The sequence below is a fragment of the Crinia signifera genome, chromosome 4, assembly GCF_055691185.1.
Source record: "Crinia signifera chromosome 4, ASM5569118v1, whole genome shotgun sequence".
Classification (NCBI taxonomy): domain Eukaryota; kingdom Metazoa; phylum Chordata; class Amphibia; order Anura; family Myobatrachidae; genus Crinia; species Crinia signifera.
In genome coordinates, this window is record NC_139220.1 from 143,575,100 (window position 1) to 143,592,101 (window position 17,002).

The 17,002-nt window shown below is 38.9% G+C and overlaps 1 protein-coding gene across 1 annotated transcript; it reads left to right on the forward strand.

The window, feature by feature from the left end:
• The first annotated feature begins 319 nt into the window (after positions 1–319).
• Positions 320–16,153, forward strand: DBX2 (developing brain homeobox 2). The gene is made up of 4 exons (XM_083179681.1): positions 320–799; positions 10,170–10,265; positions 12,992–13,179; positions 15,139–16,153. The coding sequence occupies exons 1-4, from the start codon at positions 475–477 to the stop codon at positions 15,445–15,447; spliced, it is 918 nt and encodes a 305-aa protein (XP_083035807.1). The 5' UTR covers positions 320–474; the 3' UTR covers positions 15,448–16,153.
• The last annotated feature ends 849 nt before the right edge of the window (positions 16,154–17,002 follow it).

The following is a 17,002-nucleotide window of genomic DNA, read 5'->3' on the forward strand; positions in this document are numbered from 1 at the left end:
CAAATGGTAACATTTCAACAAAATAAATAATCTAGCTTTTAAACTAACTCGCTCTCGCTCAATCACAATTGGAAATAGCAATAAAAATATTTATATGTGCAATCATTATCAAATCGCAACGCAAGTTATGTATTGCTTGTGACACATTCCCAGCAAGTACATCACTTAAAACATTTTTTCACAGCAACAGTCCAATATAAAGCTCTAGGCTGTGCTTAAGTCATGTGCAAGAGTTAATTGTTGTCCATGTCATAGGCACTTGACATAATGAATGAGCTGGACACACCTTCTCCCAGAAGAGCCCCTTGTCTTAGATCGGTGGACTGCTAATGGGGCTGCATCTGTAACTTGTATTCATTGACATTTACTCACTGACTTATCCTGCCTCCCAGGGGTCCCCGGCACTGCATTTCTCCTAGACAAAGTAGTTGCAAAGTGCAGGAAACTTTGCCTAAGGTGTGACTAGTGCTTAGGATGATGCCTGGAGCTGCTGTATCTCCCACTGTGAGATGGGACCTGATGAGGCATCCTACATCCCTCCACCATACCTCGGTGCCTCATGGCTGTGGGGGTCTGGGGAGAAGTTTCCTAATAGATGACCTGCTGAGGGATAAGGAGCAGCCTGCTGTGCAGGATTTGCCTGTGGCGTGCAACACTTGGCCAGCAGTCACTCTGTGTCCTGCAGCGGAACAAATCAGCCCCTTGGGAGGTACATATCCTGTAACATGGGCTGTTCATCTGGTTAGCCCGGCTGCTCCCTATCTTCCACACACCGGGGCCGACTTCCAGCACAGAACAGGTAGGTGCCACAGCCCATACATCTGCACCTCTCACTACTGCCACCAGCTGCAGTAACTGTAGGGCAATGACTCTTACCAGCACCAGCTCAAACAATCTGCTGCTGAGGATATACAGTACATAGGGGCAGATGTATTAAGCCCTAACAAGAGATAAATGCAAGGGTGATAAAGAGAGATAAACGTCCAGCCAATCAGCTCCTTACTGACTTTTTTCAAACACAGCCTGTAACATGGCAGTTAGCAGGTGATTGGCTGGGTATTTATCTCTTTATTACACCTGCATTTATCTCTTGTTAAGGCTTAATACATCTGCCAAATGTTAACTAGATACATACAGTATATAATAATGATGTATGGAAAAATACCAAATATAATCCTGCACAGTTCTATGGTTTAGTGCTGTTTTGTGCTTGATTATCTGTGCCTGTATAGCACTGGTAATATTAATAAGTGACACAATGCAGAATGCAAATATGAATAGCTTATTAAAGGTATTATTCTGCATTGGAGGTGGATAATTATGCTTCATAGAAGACCTGAGAAATATATATTTAATCCACTACTGAGAATTCAAATTATAATGAGTTTATACATTTAGTTTAATAACAAAGTAATTCACACATAATTAAACAATAATGTGATTGAGTAATTAATGAGACGATGATTTATCATTTTCGGGAAACAAGCCAATGTAACATCTGGCATTGACCATCTGTTCTGTAAGGATAATTGTTTGCTTGTGGACAGGCACCAAGAAACTTTAGCATTAAGGCAGTAGTGTGCAAATCAAGCATTACTATTTATGGTTATCATTTATTTATAATATCCGACTGTTTTATATATAGTAAAAAAAAAAAAATCACACTGTTTTTTTTTTTTTATTGAAAATGGTAAAATGTAATAGGATGAGAAAGTGAAGAGATTTGATAAAAAATCTCCAGTTTTTTTTTTTTTAAAGCGGCAATCATTTATACTTCCAAATCAATCTGGTTTTGCAGTGATTTCTTACCAAATCTCTCACTTTCTGAATCTCTCATCCTATTACATTTCACCCAATATCTGCATTATCAAAACAATAGAGCATTAAAGATAATACAATATACACACTATTAAACAAAGAATAAAGGTCAAAGGGCAAAAATACAATTTGTAGAACAAGACAATAGCTTTTAGTCTTTACGGCCTATACAGTACCAAGTAAAATAAAGTGTTGCACTAACAAGTAACATATGAACAATCGCTACTTGGACAAATATATAGGAATTAATATATTGAATTAATAAGTAACAGTCTGAGTACTCCTATATTAAAGTGTCCAAAGATAAAAGATAAAAAAAAAGAGATAATTATCAGCCGATCAATAGTAAAGTCACATGCACACGATCTATCTAGATCAGTGGTCAGGGAACTCGATGCTCATTACCCCATGCAGTGCATGTTTTGCAAGTCTCCTCACAGAATCACAAGTTAAATAATTAACTCCACCTGCGGACCTTATAAAATGTGTCTGTGAGTAATTAGTACACCTGTGCACCTGATGGGTTACCAGCAAAACATGCACTGTGTGGGGTAATGAGGACTGAGTTCCCTGACCACTGATCTAGATAGAAAGATAGATAGATCGATCATACTTGCCTACCTGACCCTCTCCATGAGGGAGAAAATGCTCTGTTCCTGGACTTCCCTGGTAATGTATGATTGCCATCACCTGTGGTGAAACACCTTTACCTAGCTCCCCACAGGTGATGGCAATCATACATTACCAGGGAAGTCCAGGAACAGAGCATTTTCTCCCGCATGGAGAGGGTCAGGTAGGCAAGTATTAGATAGATAGATAGATAGATAACCTCAGGCCTCTGATGTGACTAGTTTCACAACATAGATTTTTCCATAGCTACTTATGTGCTGAAAGCTAAACATGATATACAGTAATATGAAAATATGCTTTCAGATACAGGTTGAGTAACCCTTATCCAAATATCCGTTATCCAAATTATTCTGAAAACCATAGTCTCCAATTTGTATTTTTTGCTAAAAACCTACTGGCTATATCTGTAACTGGCACTACTGGGGAAATAACTTGTAATTGGCACTAAATATGTGCAAAAGCTTGGCATTCAAAGTCAATGTCTGAGATATGACAAACTTTGTTTCATGTTTTAAAATCTTGTTTCATGCACAAATAAAATATATTTGTGTGTATTTTATGTGTTTGATGTACTTATACAACATAAATGCAAGATACCTCAAGATATTTAATTAAAATATAAAAATCTTCCAAAATATGGAATAATCCATTTTCCAAAATTCTTCTGGTCCCGACCATTTTGGATAAGGGATACGCAACCTGTATTCTAACACACATTGGCCCTTATTCTGGTTCACTTGTAAAGGCAGATTCCTTCTCAAGTGGGGCAGAGGTAACTTGTGCAGAGAGAGTTATGCTGGCCACACATCAGACCAACTTCTGACCAACTTTTTTAAAACCCTTCAAACCTCCAACCATCCAACTTGACAGTCCAACTAAAACAGTTCCCCACACATCTAACCAACTTTTCTTCCAAGCAGAAAACTTTTTTTTTTTTTTTTTAGTCCAGCCAACTTCTGTCCAACTTCTGATGTCACGGAAGTGGGCGGGCATTGAATGTAACAATACACTACTTTAATAATAGTAGAGTTTTATATAGTGTGATAAAAAGTAGAAAAATTGTTTTAAAAATGTAAGAGGTATAGGATGATCTGACACTTATTTGCTAGATATCACTTTAACTTACTACTTCTGTTATTAATTTGTTATATTTTTATTATTTATTATGCTTATTTTGTACCCCTTATTCCAAAAGATGTTTCTCCAGAGTAGGCTGGTAATAGACGTTGCTGCGTTTGTAATTTCTGTAATGTTTCCTTTCAATTCTTTGATAATGAAATAGTGTTACTATGTTGCTGTTACAGTCACTTCTGTTATACGGGCAGGGTTACTTCGATACTGTGTCAGTTCAGTCTGGGCTGTGTGCCAGTTGTTATATTCAGTTTGATAGTTCTCTTCTGATCGGCTTTAGTTAAGTATGCCTTATTTACCTTTTTGTTTTTTATCCTTTTTAAATAATTTATTAAAAATTCAACACATGCATCTATTATGTCCGCGTTCTAGCCTATACGTTCCAATGCTGCATTAGTATTTATATGTTTAGCTGACCACTTGTCCTTGCTAGTATGTTAATGTCGGCTCCTGTGTGCCGCTCATGTGTTTAACAAACAGTCTATTATCAAAGATATGATCTTATATTTTTTGTATTCCTTATGTTTTATTTCTTGGGCTATAGTGGTTTTATCACAGTTTCTACGGGAATAATATCTCTGTTTATTTAGACTCCAGTAGCTACCTGTCACTGCATGTAGCTCAGAGACCCCCGCTTGTCTCTCCTTTATTTCAGCATAGAAAATTACAGCTGTTTTTTTTAATTACAGATAAGTGGTGCTATATTTTTATTTATGCATCCCTTATGTTTTAATCATTGGGGTTCACGTCACAATTCATATGGGATGATATTTCTTATCTATTTTAACGTTGGCGTCTTTTGTTCTCCCTATGTAGCTAACACACGCCGGCTTATCTCTCTATAGTCTCGGACAGGATAGAGAAAGCAGAGAAGTGCATAGGCAGGTGTGCTGACAGGGAGCATAGTTGGGGGGTGAGTGTACTGATCGTGGGGGTTAGGGGGGTCTGCAGCAGTACCTGGCAGGAGCAGAGACTGTACAGGCTCTCCAGGACTCAGCTGGCAGCTACAGCACAGCGGCGGCGCCTGGACCTTGCTGCCGGCAATTGCAGGGGTGCTGGTCTATGTGGATGGGTGCCGGAGACTGCGGTTTTGCCGGTAATGGGGAGGGGATATCTGTGATTGCCAGGGGAATGTGGCTTTGTGCTGCTTTTAGTGGTTAGGAAGGTGCAGGGGACGTGCTGCTGTCATCAACTCCCCCGCTCACCCGAGCCGCTGGCAGGGAAGAACATGTAGTAGGCGGACACTGCTGTTCAGTGTCCGCCTACTTATCGGGCAGTTGGGGGAACTTTCCCCACACATCAACACGATCAGCTGGGAAAAATCAAACAGGTTTGATTTTTCCCAGCTAGTTGGAACGACCATTTTTGGACGTTTATCAGCGTTTTTGGCCGTGTGGGAGCAAACGGCTGATAATCGTTTGCTCCCACACACTAGAAAGATTATCATTCCAACCAGCCAAAAGTTGGCTGGTTGGAACGATATCTTTCTGATGTGTGGCCAGCATTAGATTTGGGTGGAGTTTTACTTTAAACTGATATCTATATTGCACCGTAAAAATAAGGCAGCCAGTATTTACCCTGCACAGAAACAGTGCACATGGTTTTGTCCATTAGAGAGTGAATTTGCCTTTGCGAGTGAACCAGAAATAACCCCCATTGTTTAATTAAATGGATAGAGGGTATCATACTGTTAAAAATATACAGTTGATTTAAATTTTCTAAACATATAATTTTGTTCGGAACTTGTGTAGTTTCACGGTGCCAGCATGGCTACTTCCGGGTTCTATGCTCGGCAAACTATCTAAAATAAAGTAACTTAACTCTATGCCAACATGGATAGTTCATACCTTCACTATGATGAATATTTCTATAAAAAAAAAAAAACTGTTTGTTAGTAATATTTCAGAATGCAACTACTGTACATTAGGCAAATAAATCTTTAAAAGCAGCTGTACGTCATACAGGGTCATTACCTATTTCAAACACAAACCCTCTATATGTTCTCATTTCACGCTCTGGGTGAAATTTCATATGGTGAGAGAATCAGAAAGTGAGAGATTTGGTAAGAAATCTCCAGTTAAAGGGACAATCATGTACACTGCAAAATCAAACTGGTTCTGCAGTGTAACTGATTGCCGCTTTAAAAAAACCTGGAGATTTTTTTAACCAAATCTCTCACTTTCTGATTTTCTCACCATATTACATTTCACCCTTTATATCTACATACTATAGATAAAATACTGACCTGAAGCCACAACACACTCTCTCTCTCTCTCTCTCTCTCTCTCTCTCTCTCTCTCTCTCTCTCTCTCCATCGAATCTGCTGCGAGATAAAAGAAACTATAAATAAATTAATATACATACATATATATGTATGTATATACATACAAATACACACACACACACACACACACACACACACATATATGTGTGTGTGTGAATTTTAGTGCTGAAATGCTTTTAGCAGTGTTTTGTTACATAAAGATTTTTTATGTTTATCTGTGTCCAGAAGTTTGTAAGTTTATGGGAGTGCATTTTTTATTCATTTGATTGTTGTGAGAGATAGTGATCTTCACACTGTATTTCTAAAGGTCCATACACACTGGGCGACTATGCCCAGCATGTATGGACAGCGATGATGAAAATCATCGCTGCGGGGAAAGCCGCTCAGTGCATACACACTGAGCAGCTTTCCCGCTCAGATGAGGGGCTTTCCCGGCGATGTTGTGGGAGCACGCAGCAGCGCTCACCACTCATCGCCAGCCCATACACACTGGGCAGCTTTGAGCTGAAAACCGCTCAAACAGGCTGTTTTGAGTGACTTTTAGCTCGAAGTCACCCAGTGTGTATGGGCCTTAAAATATAGATCTGCAATGTCTGCATCTACATTTTCTAAATAAAATACAATATGTATCTAATTTAATATATTGAATAATATGAGTTGTGATGCCTTTAGTGTGCATCACATTTTGGTGTTGACTTTATCTTTTACACAAAATGTATTCCTATACTAACACAAAATAATATATTTCATATTTTAGCTTGAACTCCCAATATAATAGTATTCTGAATTCATGGCAAAATCCCATAAATGCAGTAATCCAAAAAAGAACATGAGATCCGCAAGCAAGCTCCTCCGAACAGGCGACTGACCCCAGGGCTGGTCGCGGCAGAGTGCTCCCAGCAACAGTAGCCCCGTACACACGGGAATATGGTCGCTTATCGACCATATACCCGGCGATATTGGCTAGACTCGCCCCGTGTATACAGGGCTTAAGGTTATTAATCTCTTTAGGCCTCAAAAGACAAGGTTTCAGATATTGCCTGTACCCTTCTTCAGGTTGATACAAAATGGCAACCACTATGCAATTTATATAACTTAAGGTTTTTCACTTGTGACCAAGTTTGAATCAGGCCCCAAATAATTTGTCCAGGAGTTTAAGGGAAATCGTTTAAGACAATTGCATCGTTTGCCCATTTTCTAGTGTGTACCCAGCTGAAGTAAGAATGTAAAAACTCAAGAAAGAAAATTAACATCTTCATTTCAAATACAAAAACTGCCTAGATTATATTACTTTGATGGGGATGTGGAGGTGCCCTGCTGCACCTTGGCCCCTTAATATTTAATTTTGAATAAATCTAAAGGATTTTTTGGTTGCTAGCATCTAATGAGTCTTCTGCCAATTAGCTCAACCACAAATACTTCTTAAGGTGCCCATACACGTTGCGATTTTAACATGCGTTTTGAACTTTTAAAGTTAGGAACGCATCGCATTGGTTAGAATCGCACCGTGTACCTGCGGGGATGCGATGCGCATCCCCACGGGTACAATATTGTATAGCACAGAAAGTATCTCGCATCACTTTTGTAGTACATGCGATGTCCATTAGGTAACTATAAACTTTAAAAAAACCCTGCCAAAATCGCACGGCACCTTGAAGTTCAAAACCCACAGCACGTTAAAATCGAAACTTGTATGGGCACCTTTACATTTTTACTTATTGTTTTATGCTGTTTATAAAGTTACATATTCTAACTTGTAGTATGCTATGCCTTGTCTCTTTGTACATTATTTGGCAATTAATACCAGCTATGCTTTTCACATGTGTATCAAACAAATAGTGCAAAGTAACAAGAATAAATAGCAGAATAAACATGGAAATTTCTGCAATTTGTGGCTAATTTGTGGGCAGTGCGGACAGTGTAATTATTACCTTGCAGCAATAAGGTCATGAGTTTGATTCCCACCATGGCCCTAACTGTGCAGAGTTTGTATATTCTCCCTGTAATTGTGTGGGTTTCCTTTGGGTGCTCCAGTTTCCTCCCACAATCCAAAAATATACTGGTAGGTTAATTGGCTCCGATTAAAAAATGAACTATAATATTCTCTGTAAAGTGCTGCGGAATATGTGTTCACTATATAAATAACTGCTAATAAATAAATGGTAATAAATGTGGTTGGTGTTGCTATCACTGCTGCTTGCTGTGTCTGTATGTAAATGCAGCAGGAGGTGTCTATTAAAAGTATTTTAATTATATTTATTAACAGTTTCTTATAGAGCACAGTATATTCCTTTATGGGTATTTACAGACAGTCAAAGGAATGAGGGCCCTGCTTGCAAGCTTACAATTTATAGGGAAATAGGCATTGATACCCAAGGATAGATAATCTTTATTGCATTAATTCCACCAGAATGCAAAAGTTCCTGGTGTGCTCAGTGGCGTAACTGGAATTTTTGCGCCAGCCGCCGATATCGGCAGCATCGCTCCCCCTAGCCCTCTCACCCACCTTCCCCTTGCCCTCCCACCCACCTTCCCAAGTGAAGTTAAACACCCCCCTTACCCCTCCGCATGCCGCCGCTGCCGAATTCAGGGTCCCGCAGCGCAGATCTGCCCCTAACAGCAGACAGTTTTTCCCCCACCACACTGAATAGTATAAGTAATCAATCTTGAACACTACATGATAATAGAATTCAGAAATATTGGTTACATATACCTGCGCAGGTGTATGCTATGCCCCCAAGCCACATCAAGGCTTCTCTGTATATTGGGGGTCCCTAGCGCTATATCTAGGTGCAGGGTGCGGCACCCCAAAAAAATATCATAAGCTAGGGTGCCCAGTGCGGCACGCCAGTGAGATACTATAGTGTTAATAATTAGTGATAGAAAGCCAAAGCTATATATAAAGAGAGAAAGAAAATAAAAAATGGAATGCAATTAAAATAAGAGAGATAGTGTTAGTGAGGAAAAAGTGTTAATAGAATGTAAGGGCATGCCGCACTAAAGCCACCCAGCCCAACCAGTCCAGGGGCACCACACCCCACACCACCGTTACCCTAAATTGGGTCTACGATTAACCAGCAAGGAGCCACATGATAATGGCTCCTTACTTGATATATCTGAACTAAGAGCTACCTACCTTGGAGCAACCTAGACTACTCCATGTGGCATATCAGGACCTGCATCTCCGCCTAATACAAGCTCCCTTCTGCCTCTAACAATATACATACAGATAGTGGTAGATGTTCAAATTAGTTCAGTAATACCATTCAGGTGCATGCAAGGGAGGGGTTAATACTGAGTAAGTAACAAGACATTGGTTCCCCAGCACACTGAGTGGTATTAGTAACCAATCTTGAACACTACATGAAAATAGAATTCAGAGATATTGGTTACATATACCTGCGCAGGTGTATGCTATGCCCCCAAGCCACGTCAAGGCTTCTCTGTATATTGGGGGTCCCTAGCGCTATATCTAGGTGCAGGGTGCGGCACCCCAAAAAACTATCATAAGCTATCTTGACCTTTAGTCAGTGTAGACCTAGTGTATGTTGACCTTTTGGTGTCAACCTTTTGACTTTCTATCTAGATACTGTAGACCTAACATCCGCATTCCGGCCATTATAACTTTAAATGATATTGTTTACTCGGCTTATTGCTTTGTCCATTAAGATGACAAGATACACATTACCTACATTCATGCTAATCCGTAATAGTATATATCATCAGATCCATGATCTTATTGCGCTAAAATATTATTTAAATTCATTTTTAACTAAATTTGTTTGAAAAGACTAATAATGTGTACTGTTCATTATACATTTTATTGAAGAATGACATGATAAGTAATGTAATACAATTGTAGCACCGATGGTGTAATGGTTAGCATTACTGCCTCTCAGCGCTGAGGTCATGGATTTGATTCCCACCATGGCCCTAACTCTGTGGAGTTTGTATATTCTCCCCGTACTTGCGTGGGTTTCCTCCAGGTACTGCAGTTTCCTCCCTCGGTCCTAAATTATACTGGTAGGTTAATTGGCTTTCAACAAAAAGTAACCCTAGAATGAATGTGTGTAGGGAATATAGATTGTAAGCTCCACTGCGGCAGGGACTGATGTGAATGTTCAAATATTCTCTGTAAAGTGCTGCTGAATATGTGTGTGCTTTATAAATAACCGGTAATAAATAAATGTTGGTGTTATTTAAATAAATAGAATGATAAAATGCATATTAAGTGTCTTGAATCCTATTGGAGAAAGAGCGCTATATAAATAAAATGATTAATTAGTATTATTGTTATTTGTTGCAGGTGTTTCAAAATACGTATTTCTCCCACCCCTGCCATTCTACCCGTCTTACTGCGGTGGGTCCTGTCAGCACCCTGCCTCCCCCACTGCTTTTCCAAGTAAGTTTTACGCTTCATCAGTTATGCTTCAGTTATTTTGTAAACCAGAGCAGCAGGATTTAATGGGTCCTAGAAAGCTAATTGATGATGCAATGGTGAGGAGCTAATTCCTAAGAAAAATCACAGCAGTCGTATTCAGTGTCCATTCTGAAGATTTATCCTATATAGTAACTCTGAACAATTGAAAATGCCCCAGTGGAAACTGAACCAGTCAGACAAGAGGCTAATAGCTTCCTTGTTGCCAAAATACTGACACAATGCTTAATGTTCTTCCAGTTATTCAGATGCAAATAGAGAAAATGATATAAAACGTAATGCTTTTCTATTGGTAGCCATGGTTTCCTATAATTACATTTGTTTCAGTATATGTATACAATATATTTACAAAAGTTAGAAATAAACGAATAAAGCGGAATACCTAGCAAATATTAATACTTTAAAATTTATATTTGAATACTGAATGATTTTATGTTCCACAAGTAAATGGTGTTTATCATCATTCCAATATAAATATACAGTATAACTGAGTGAAGAGAAAAGCTAAATTCTGATTATTTAGTTGGTAAAGTGACTAAGATTTTTCAGTATACTGCTTACTTCATTACATACTAATATTGCAAGCTTTCTGAATGGGGAAGCATTGTTAAGGAGAATGATTTGTGACAAGTGAGGCAGTAAATAGTGGCAGTTTAATGAGCTGCAAGCGTATGGACATCTCCTAAGGGGGCTGACACTTTCCCACAGAGCATCTTACAGGGCTTGGGGTGCAGGAGAATGGATGACAGTACCGTGACCAATCGACGCATTCACTTTACTCATCCACACGCGACTTAACCACAATTTTTTACCATGCAGATGAACTTTAGGAACAATTTCATGCTGAAAAGGCCTTGGCAAGGGTCATTTGCCCTTTTGTACAGCCACAAAGCAGGGATCTATATGCAATCTTTTATCCTGTGTCACATTCCAGTGGGACCTCTGAACACCATTTAAACACTTGACTGAAAAATAAAGCAGTGAATGAAAATGACTTTTATAGACTCTTTTAAGCTCATCTTCTCCTGTAACCTCTACTACCTGAAAAGGGATTAAAAGCATGAGATGAGTATATAGAAAAAAAACTGGTTGAATACATAGGTCACATTATCAACTGCCAGGATTGTTTATTAGCTTAGACTGATGCACAGTTTGAGAGTGTTCTATTAATTATCCATTTAACAGGGAGGTATTGAATGACAATAGAAAAATGAAAACCATGACTAAACCTTTTCCTCACTCCAAGGTGGTCTTTCACAAAAGTCAAATCAATGTTGCTGTACAGATTAGGAGACACTTCTCATTGTGACTATAAGAAACTATTTTTAAAGGATGTTAAGTGCTTCATGCCTAGACACAGTGATATGTTATATAGAAACATTGAGGGCCAGAGGTATCAAGCTTCAAAAAGTGATAAAGTGGAGAGTGATATACAAGCAGCCAATCAGCTCCTACCTGTTCTTTTTCAAACCCAGCCTGTGACATGGCAGGTAGGAGCTGATTGGCTGGCTGTTTATCACTGTCCATTTTATCACTGTTGAAGCTTGATACATCTGGTCCTAAGGGCCAAATATATCAAGCCTCAAAAAGTGATACAATGAACAGTGATAAACAAGCAGCCAATCAGATTCTTACTGTAATTTTTCAAACCCAGTCTGTGATATAGCAGTTGAGAGCTGATTGGCTGGCTGTTTATCACGCTCCATTTTATCACTTTTTGAAGCTTGATATATCTGTCCCAGAATATGATGGCAGCTAAGAACATCTTGGCCAATCTAGGGCCAGATGCTCTAAGCTTTAAAAGTGATCAAATCTCGCCCCTAGTCTGCCCATTTTTCTTTTATGTTTTTGGTAACTTCAACCCTATTTGTTCCTTAGTATGTTGTAAAGATATTTGTATGCCTATCTCAGCACTGTCTAAATGGCTCCACTGACTCATTTTATATAGTAGTAGTAGTATAGTAGTAATAGTATAGTAAATGTGCACTTCTCTATTGGTTAGAATATCTATGTATATTCAGAAAATTATCTCCAGATCATTTTTAATTACATGCTGCAAGATATATATATATATATATATACATACATACACACATACACATACATATATATATATATATACACATACATACATACATACATACATACATACATATACACACACCAATCCATTGTGTAAGTAGTAAAGCTGCATTGGTAATTGCAAGGGAGGGTATGTGAGTTCTTATTCTAATATGTTAATCTTCATACTTTCTAAGCAATTAAGAATTGGACTTTGATTTTTGTTTAAATTATCAGATTACTTACTTTGCACTATAAACACATAGTAGTTTTTATTGTAAATGGTATGTAAAGCAAGGCACTATATTCTGTCTTGTACTTTCCTGAGGCTTTGCTAATTATGATTACTATTGTATTTATGGGATGTGGTTAAAATCCTGGTGGACGGGGTGACAGCAGTCAGAATATCGATGTCGGCATTACGACTTGTAGCCAGAAGACCGGTCCTGGCATCCTGACATTCAAGAAGATTCTGAAGCCGGAATTCTGACTGCAGGCATTCCATTAGGTTTAGGCACTGGGGGGAACTTATGTATAGGTTGTGGGATGTTAAGTGGTTAATGTAGTTTGGATACTAAGGTAAAAATATGCCTGCCCAAAACAATAATAAATTATATTTTTTCAAAAAGGACATCGAAGTGAAATACCACTGCTATCAAAAGACTCAAACTCCAAGACCAGAAGAGTGATCCTAAGACGTGCCGTCTTTTCTGACGAGCAGAGGAAAGCACTTGAGAAGATGTTCCAGAAACAAAAGTACATTAGTAAAGCTGACAGAAAGAAACTTGCCGTTAATCTTATGTTAAAGGAATCTCAGGTAAATGCAAAAATTCTGTAAACATTGTAGAAAGAGCTGTTCACACTCAGAAACATCACCTTTTAGACTTTGGAGTGGGTAGTCCATTTTTGAAATGAAAGCTACTGTATGTACGTACTTGTATTACTTCATGCTCTCTTCCCCAAGCTCTGCTTATGTATTGAATTATGGAATTATATGAAAAAGAATGGCAGGCTATCTAATGGCTCATATTATTTTATACAGTATTAGCCAGTTCCCCTCCAGGAGAGTATGGGAAGTGGGAACCATGTTCATGGTGCACAGGAGGTGGCAATGAATGGATGACAATATTAAAATTAATGACCATGCCACCAGTGTGACAAGCGAGGGAGGCCATACCCCCTTATCTTGCACAAGGCCAAAGGCGTACTTACCAAGTCCTGACCCCTTTCTCCCAAATTTTGTGAGTTATATTACTTATGAAATTAAGTATAATAAAATGTTATTATTTATATTACTCTTTTTATACACTTATCCCTAGTTATTTATTCAGAATGTTCTGTATCTTTAATACTTTCAATGTTTTATATGCTACTTTTCATGGGAATCTTACTGTATGTTCACAGTGCACTTCAGTGTTTCTGCCCTCTGCTAGTGTAGGCTGCTGAGTAAGCCCTCTTAAGGTGCCCATACACAGGCAGCAGGTCCGACCACCTGGTCGGGTCTGATTCCCACGGGACCGCGCATCGGGCCCGACGGCATGTCAGGCACAGCGGATTTGGTCCGATTTAAAGGCCCAATTGGTCGCAATCGGCCAAAATCAGACCAAATCGTCTCAGTGTATGGGGGCCTTAAGTCATTGCCCTGCTCTTTGAGACAATCAGCTGCTTTAACTAGACTCCATCTTCTATTCTGTATTTGAACATCTAAAATCTGTGTCTTTTGGGTTCTCCCCAACTGAATACAATAACTGTTACAGTATCCTTTATTCCAGAGGCCTGGTGGTACCCCACAATTTATGGCATAGCCTACACGAAGCAGGTTTTTTTTTTCCGGGAGACATGGGACATAGCCCCATCTCCCATTGAGTCACAGGGGTAAATTTGCTAAAATGGGAGTTCTATTGAAGATGAGATGTTGCCCATAGCAACCAATCAGATCCTGTATAAGGTGCTTAATAAATAAGAAGTAGAATCTGACTGGTTGCTATGGGCAACATCATCAAAACTTAAAATAGAACTCTTAGTAAATTTACCTCACACTTTTCCTTCACAGACTCCCTGTTCAGCTCTGCCCTTATTATAGTGCTCAGACTGTGTACCCCCACTCTCTGATCGGCCCATCTCCCATACCAGGGATTGCCATTCCTATCCATCATTCTATATGACTTTGATAATAAATATATTACAGCTTACATTAATGACAGCAATATTATCTGTAAATGCCTGTAAATTAATATTTGTTCATGTGGCTATAAATTGTCCAGAATTATTTCTTCTTTAGTTTTTCTATTTGCAATTTGTCCTTTTCCTCATTAGGGTGTATATTTCGGCTTGTTTTCTTGTTGATTGGAAACATACCTTATTAGGAAGTTGTTATATTTATATTTATTAACCATTTGAGTGCAACAGGAATTGGTCAAATGAGCCTTGAAAATTGCTAAGCCAAAATTTGTATTCATCATAATGGCCTGTAATGTTTACCTTTTATATAGGGAATATAATATTTTTTTTAGACACTATTTTTATTTGAATTTAAATAACAAATGTGAGCAACACTGGCATTTTTAGAGGATATTTTAAATTTGCACTCAAAGGGTTAAAAAAACTTTAGTTAGCCATACTCAAAGGATTCAACAAACCAAATGCTAGCAATTCATGGTAAATGCATACAGAAGTTTTTGTTTTTGAGTTGAGATTGAGGGCAGCATTAAATAAGTTTGTAGGATCCTTTCAAATTAAATCCTGCTTAATATCTTATTACACCATATTCCAACAGGTTAAAATCTGGTTTCAGAACAGAAGAATGAAATGGAGAAACTCAAAAGAAAAGGAAGTTCTTTCAAATCGGTGTTTAAAAGAAGGCTATTTAGAACAGACACCATCACCGATACCTCCAAGCACCGCTACTTGTTGTAGTGGAAATGATTCATCTGACACGCTGCACACACACAGGAGAAAAGAGAAGACCTCAAGCAAAGCCAATACATTAACACAGCCATTCACATTTCACTGCAAGGAACAATCCACTACAGACTTAAATTGTCATGGAGGCAAAGTGCAACTGCGGAATAGGAAGGATGTTTAGCTGCTTAATGTGCAGGGATAAGCATACCTAAGGATCCCCTGTTTCTGACATAGAAAATAGGGATAACAGCAATTGCATGGTTGGCTTTCAACCAATTAATCTGGTTATGACCAGAAACCACATTATTGGAATATTTACATTCCAAATTGAGGGGCGCAGGGAAGGAAGGTGGTCTGGATATGGATTACATAGTGCTGAGGAGTTGTAACAATGCCCCCGCAATGCCATGCCAATTACTGGTGCTCAAGACAAGGAGAAGTAGCCACATCACCTCCAGAAGTAGCCGTGCCACCTCCAGAGGCAACGCTATCAGCAACCAGACATGCTGGTGTGTTGGCAAAGTTACAGATGTTCAATGGTAAATAAGAAAGGCCTGGGAAAGCCTGTTGGATCTAGGTGTGGAGTGCCACTGCTGACACATGTCTGTATGTATGTACAGTATATATATAAAAAAACACATTTTCTCGTGTTGTTGCCGATTTAGTCAATGTCCCAAGCAAGTGTATGTATTAAAAGTAACTCCAATAGTGCCAGATGGCAATCACATAGGGTATTACTCCTCTCCACACTGCCCGGCTCCGGGAAACGGTGTGTGATGTCACCACAATGCCACACTCCAGCCACACTATATATTTGCTTCAATGTATACAATATTACTAGGTCAGTGAATATTAGTGTTATATTAACCTATCGTTCTAAATGTTTTAGAATGTATTCTACTTGAAATTATTGTTTTATATTTGAACATTAAAATAAGATTTTTTTTAGATGTGTATTTTACATTATTATTAAAGAAATGATGACAGAATTCATGAAAACAGCCATAAATGTCTGAATTCTGAAAAATAAGGCATTCTTCTAAGGACAGTAGGAATACATTACAGCTGGATCCATTTTCATCATGTCCGCCGGCTCGCAATCTTATGGTATCTGGCGGATGGCGATACAGTGGATGAGGATGCACGAGGGTACACATGCTCGTGCGTCCATTGCCGAGAATGGGGCGTGCATTTGTCTCGACATGAACGCGCCCCATTTAGTGTATGGAATTCTGTGATCGGCACGCCGGGAGCCAATCGGATGGGAGTGGCGTTTGTACACTTCAAAGGGGCACATTCATAGGGGCACATTTACTAAGGCGTTCTATTTCACATGGAATGTTGCAATGGGCAACCAATCAGATTATCATCCAGATGGTGCTAAATTAAGATGTAGATTCTTATTGGTTGCCCATAGCAACATCCCATGTGAAACAGAACTCCTATTTTAGTACATTTCCCCCATAATGTTAGTAAGCTGGTGCCAGAATAATACCAGGGGTGGCCAGACTTTTGTAACCCGCATTCTACTTTTTGTACACTTACTTACCGGTGATTTACCAGCGTTTCCCCATGTGCAAAAAATATTCCCTTCCCAGTGCAATACGCCCCTTACATGTTATGCCACACATAATAGGCCAAAATTCACATTAGGACACGGAATATGCACAAAATTCACTTTAGGACACAGGTAATATGCCTGAAATTCACATTGCGACACAGGGAATGAGCCAAAA

Excerpts from the sequence above, each read along its gene's own strand:
- DBX2 (XM_083179681.1), top strand. The coding sequence starts at position 475 with ATGATGCCTGGAGCTGCTGTATCTCCCACTGTGAGATGGGACCTGATG. Across the intron at positions 800-10,169 it reads CGACTTCCAGCACAGAACAG|GTGTTTCAAAATACGTATTT; the intron begins GTAGGTGCCACA and ends TATTTGTTGCAG. Across the intron at positions 10,266-12,991 it reads CTCCCCCACTGCTTTTCCAA|GACATCGAAGTGAAATACCA; the intron begins GTAAGTTTTACG and ends TTTTTCAAAAAG.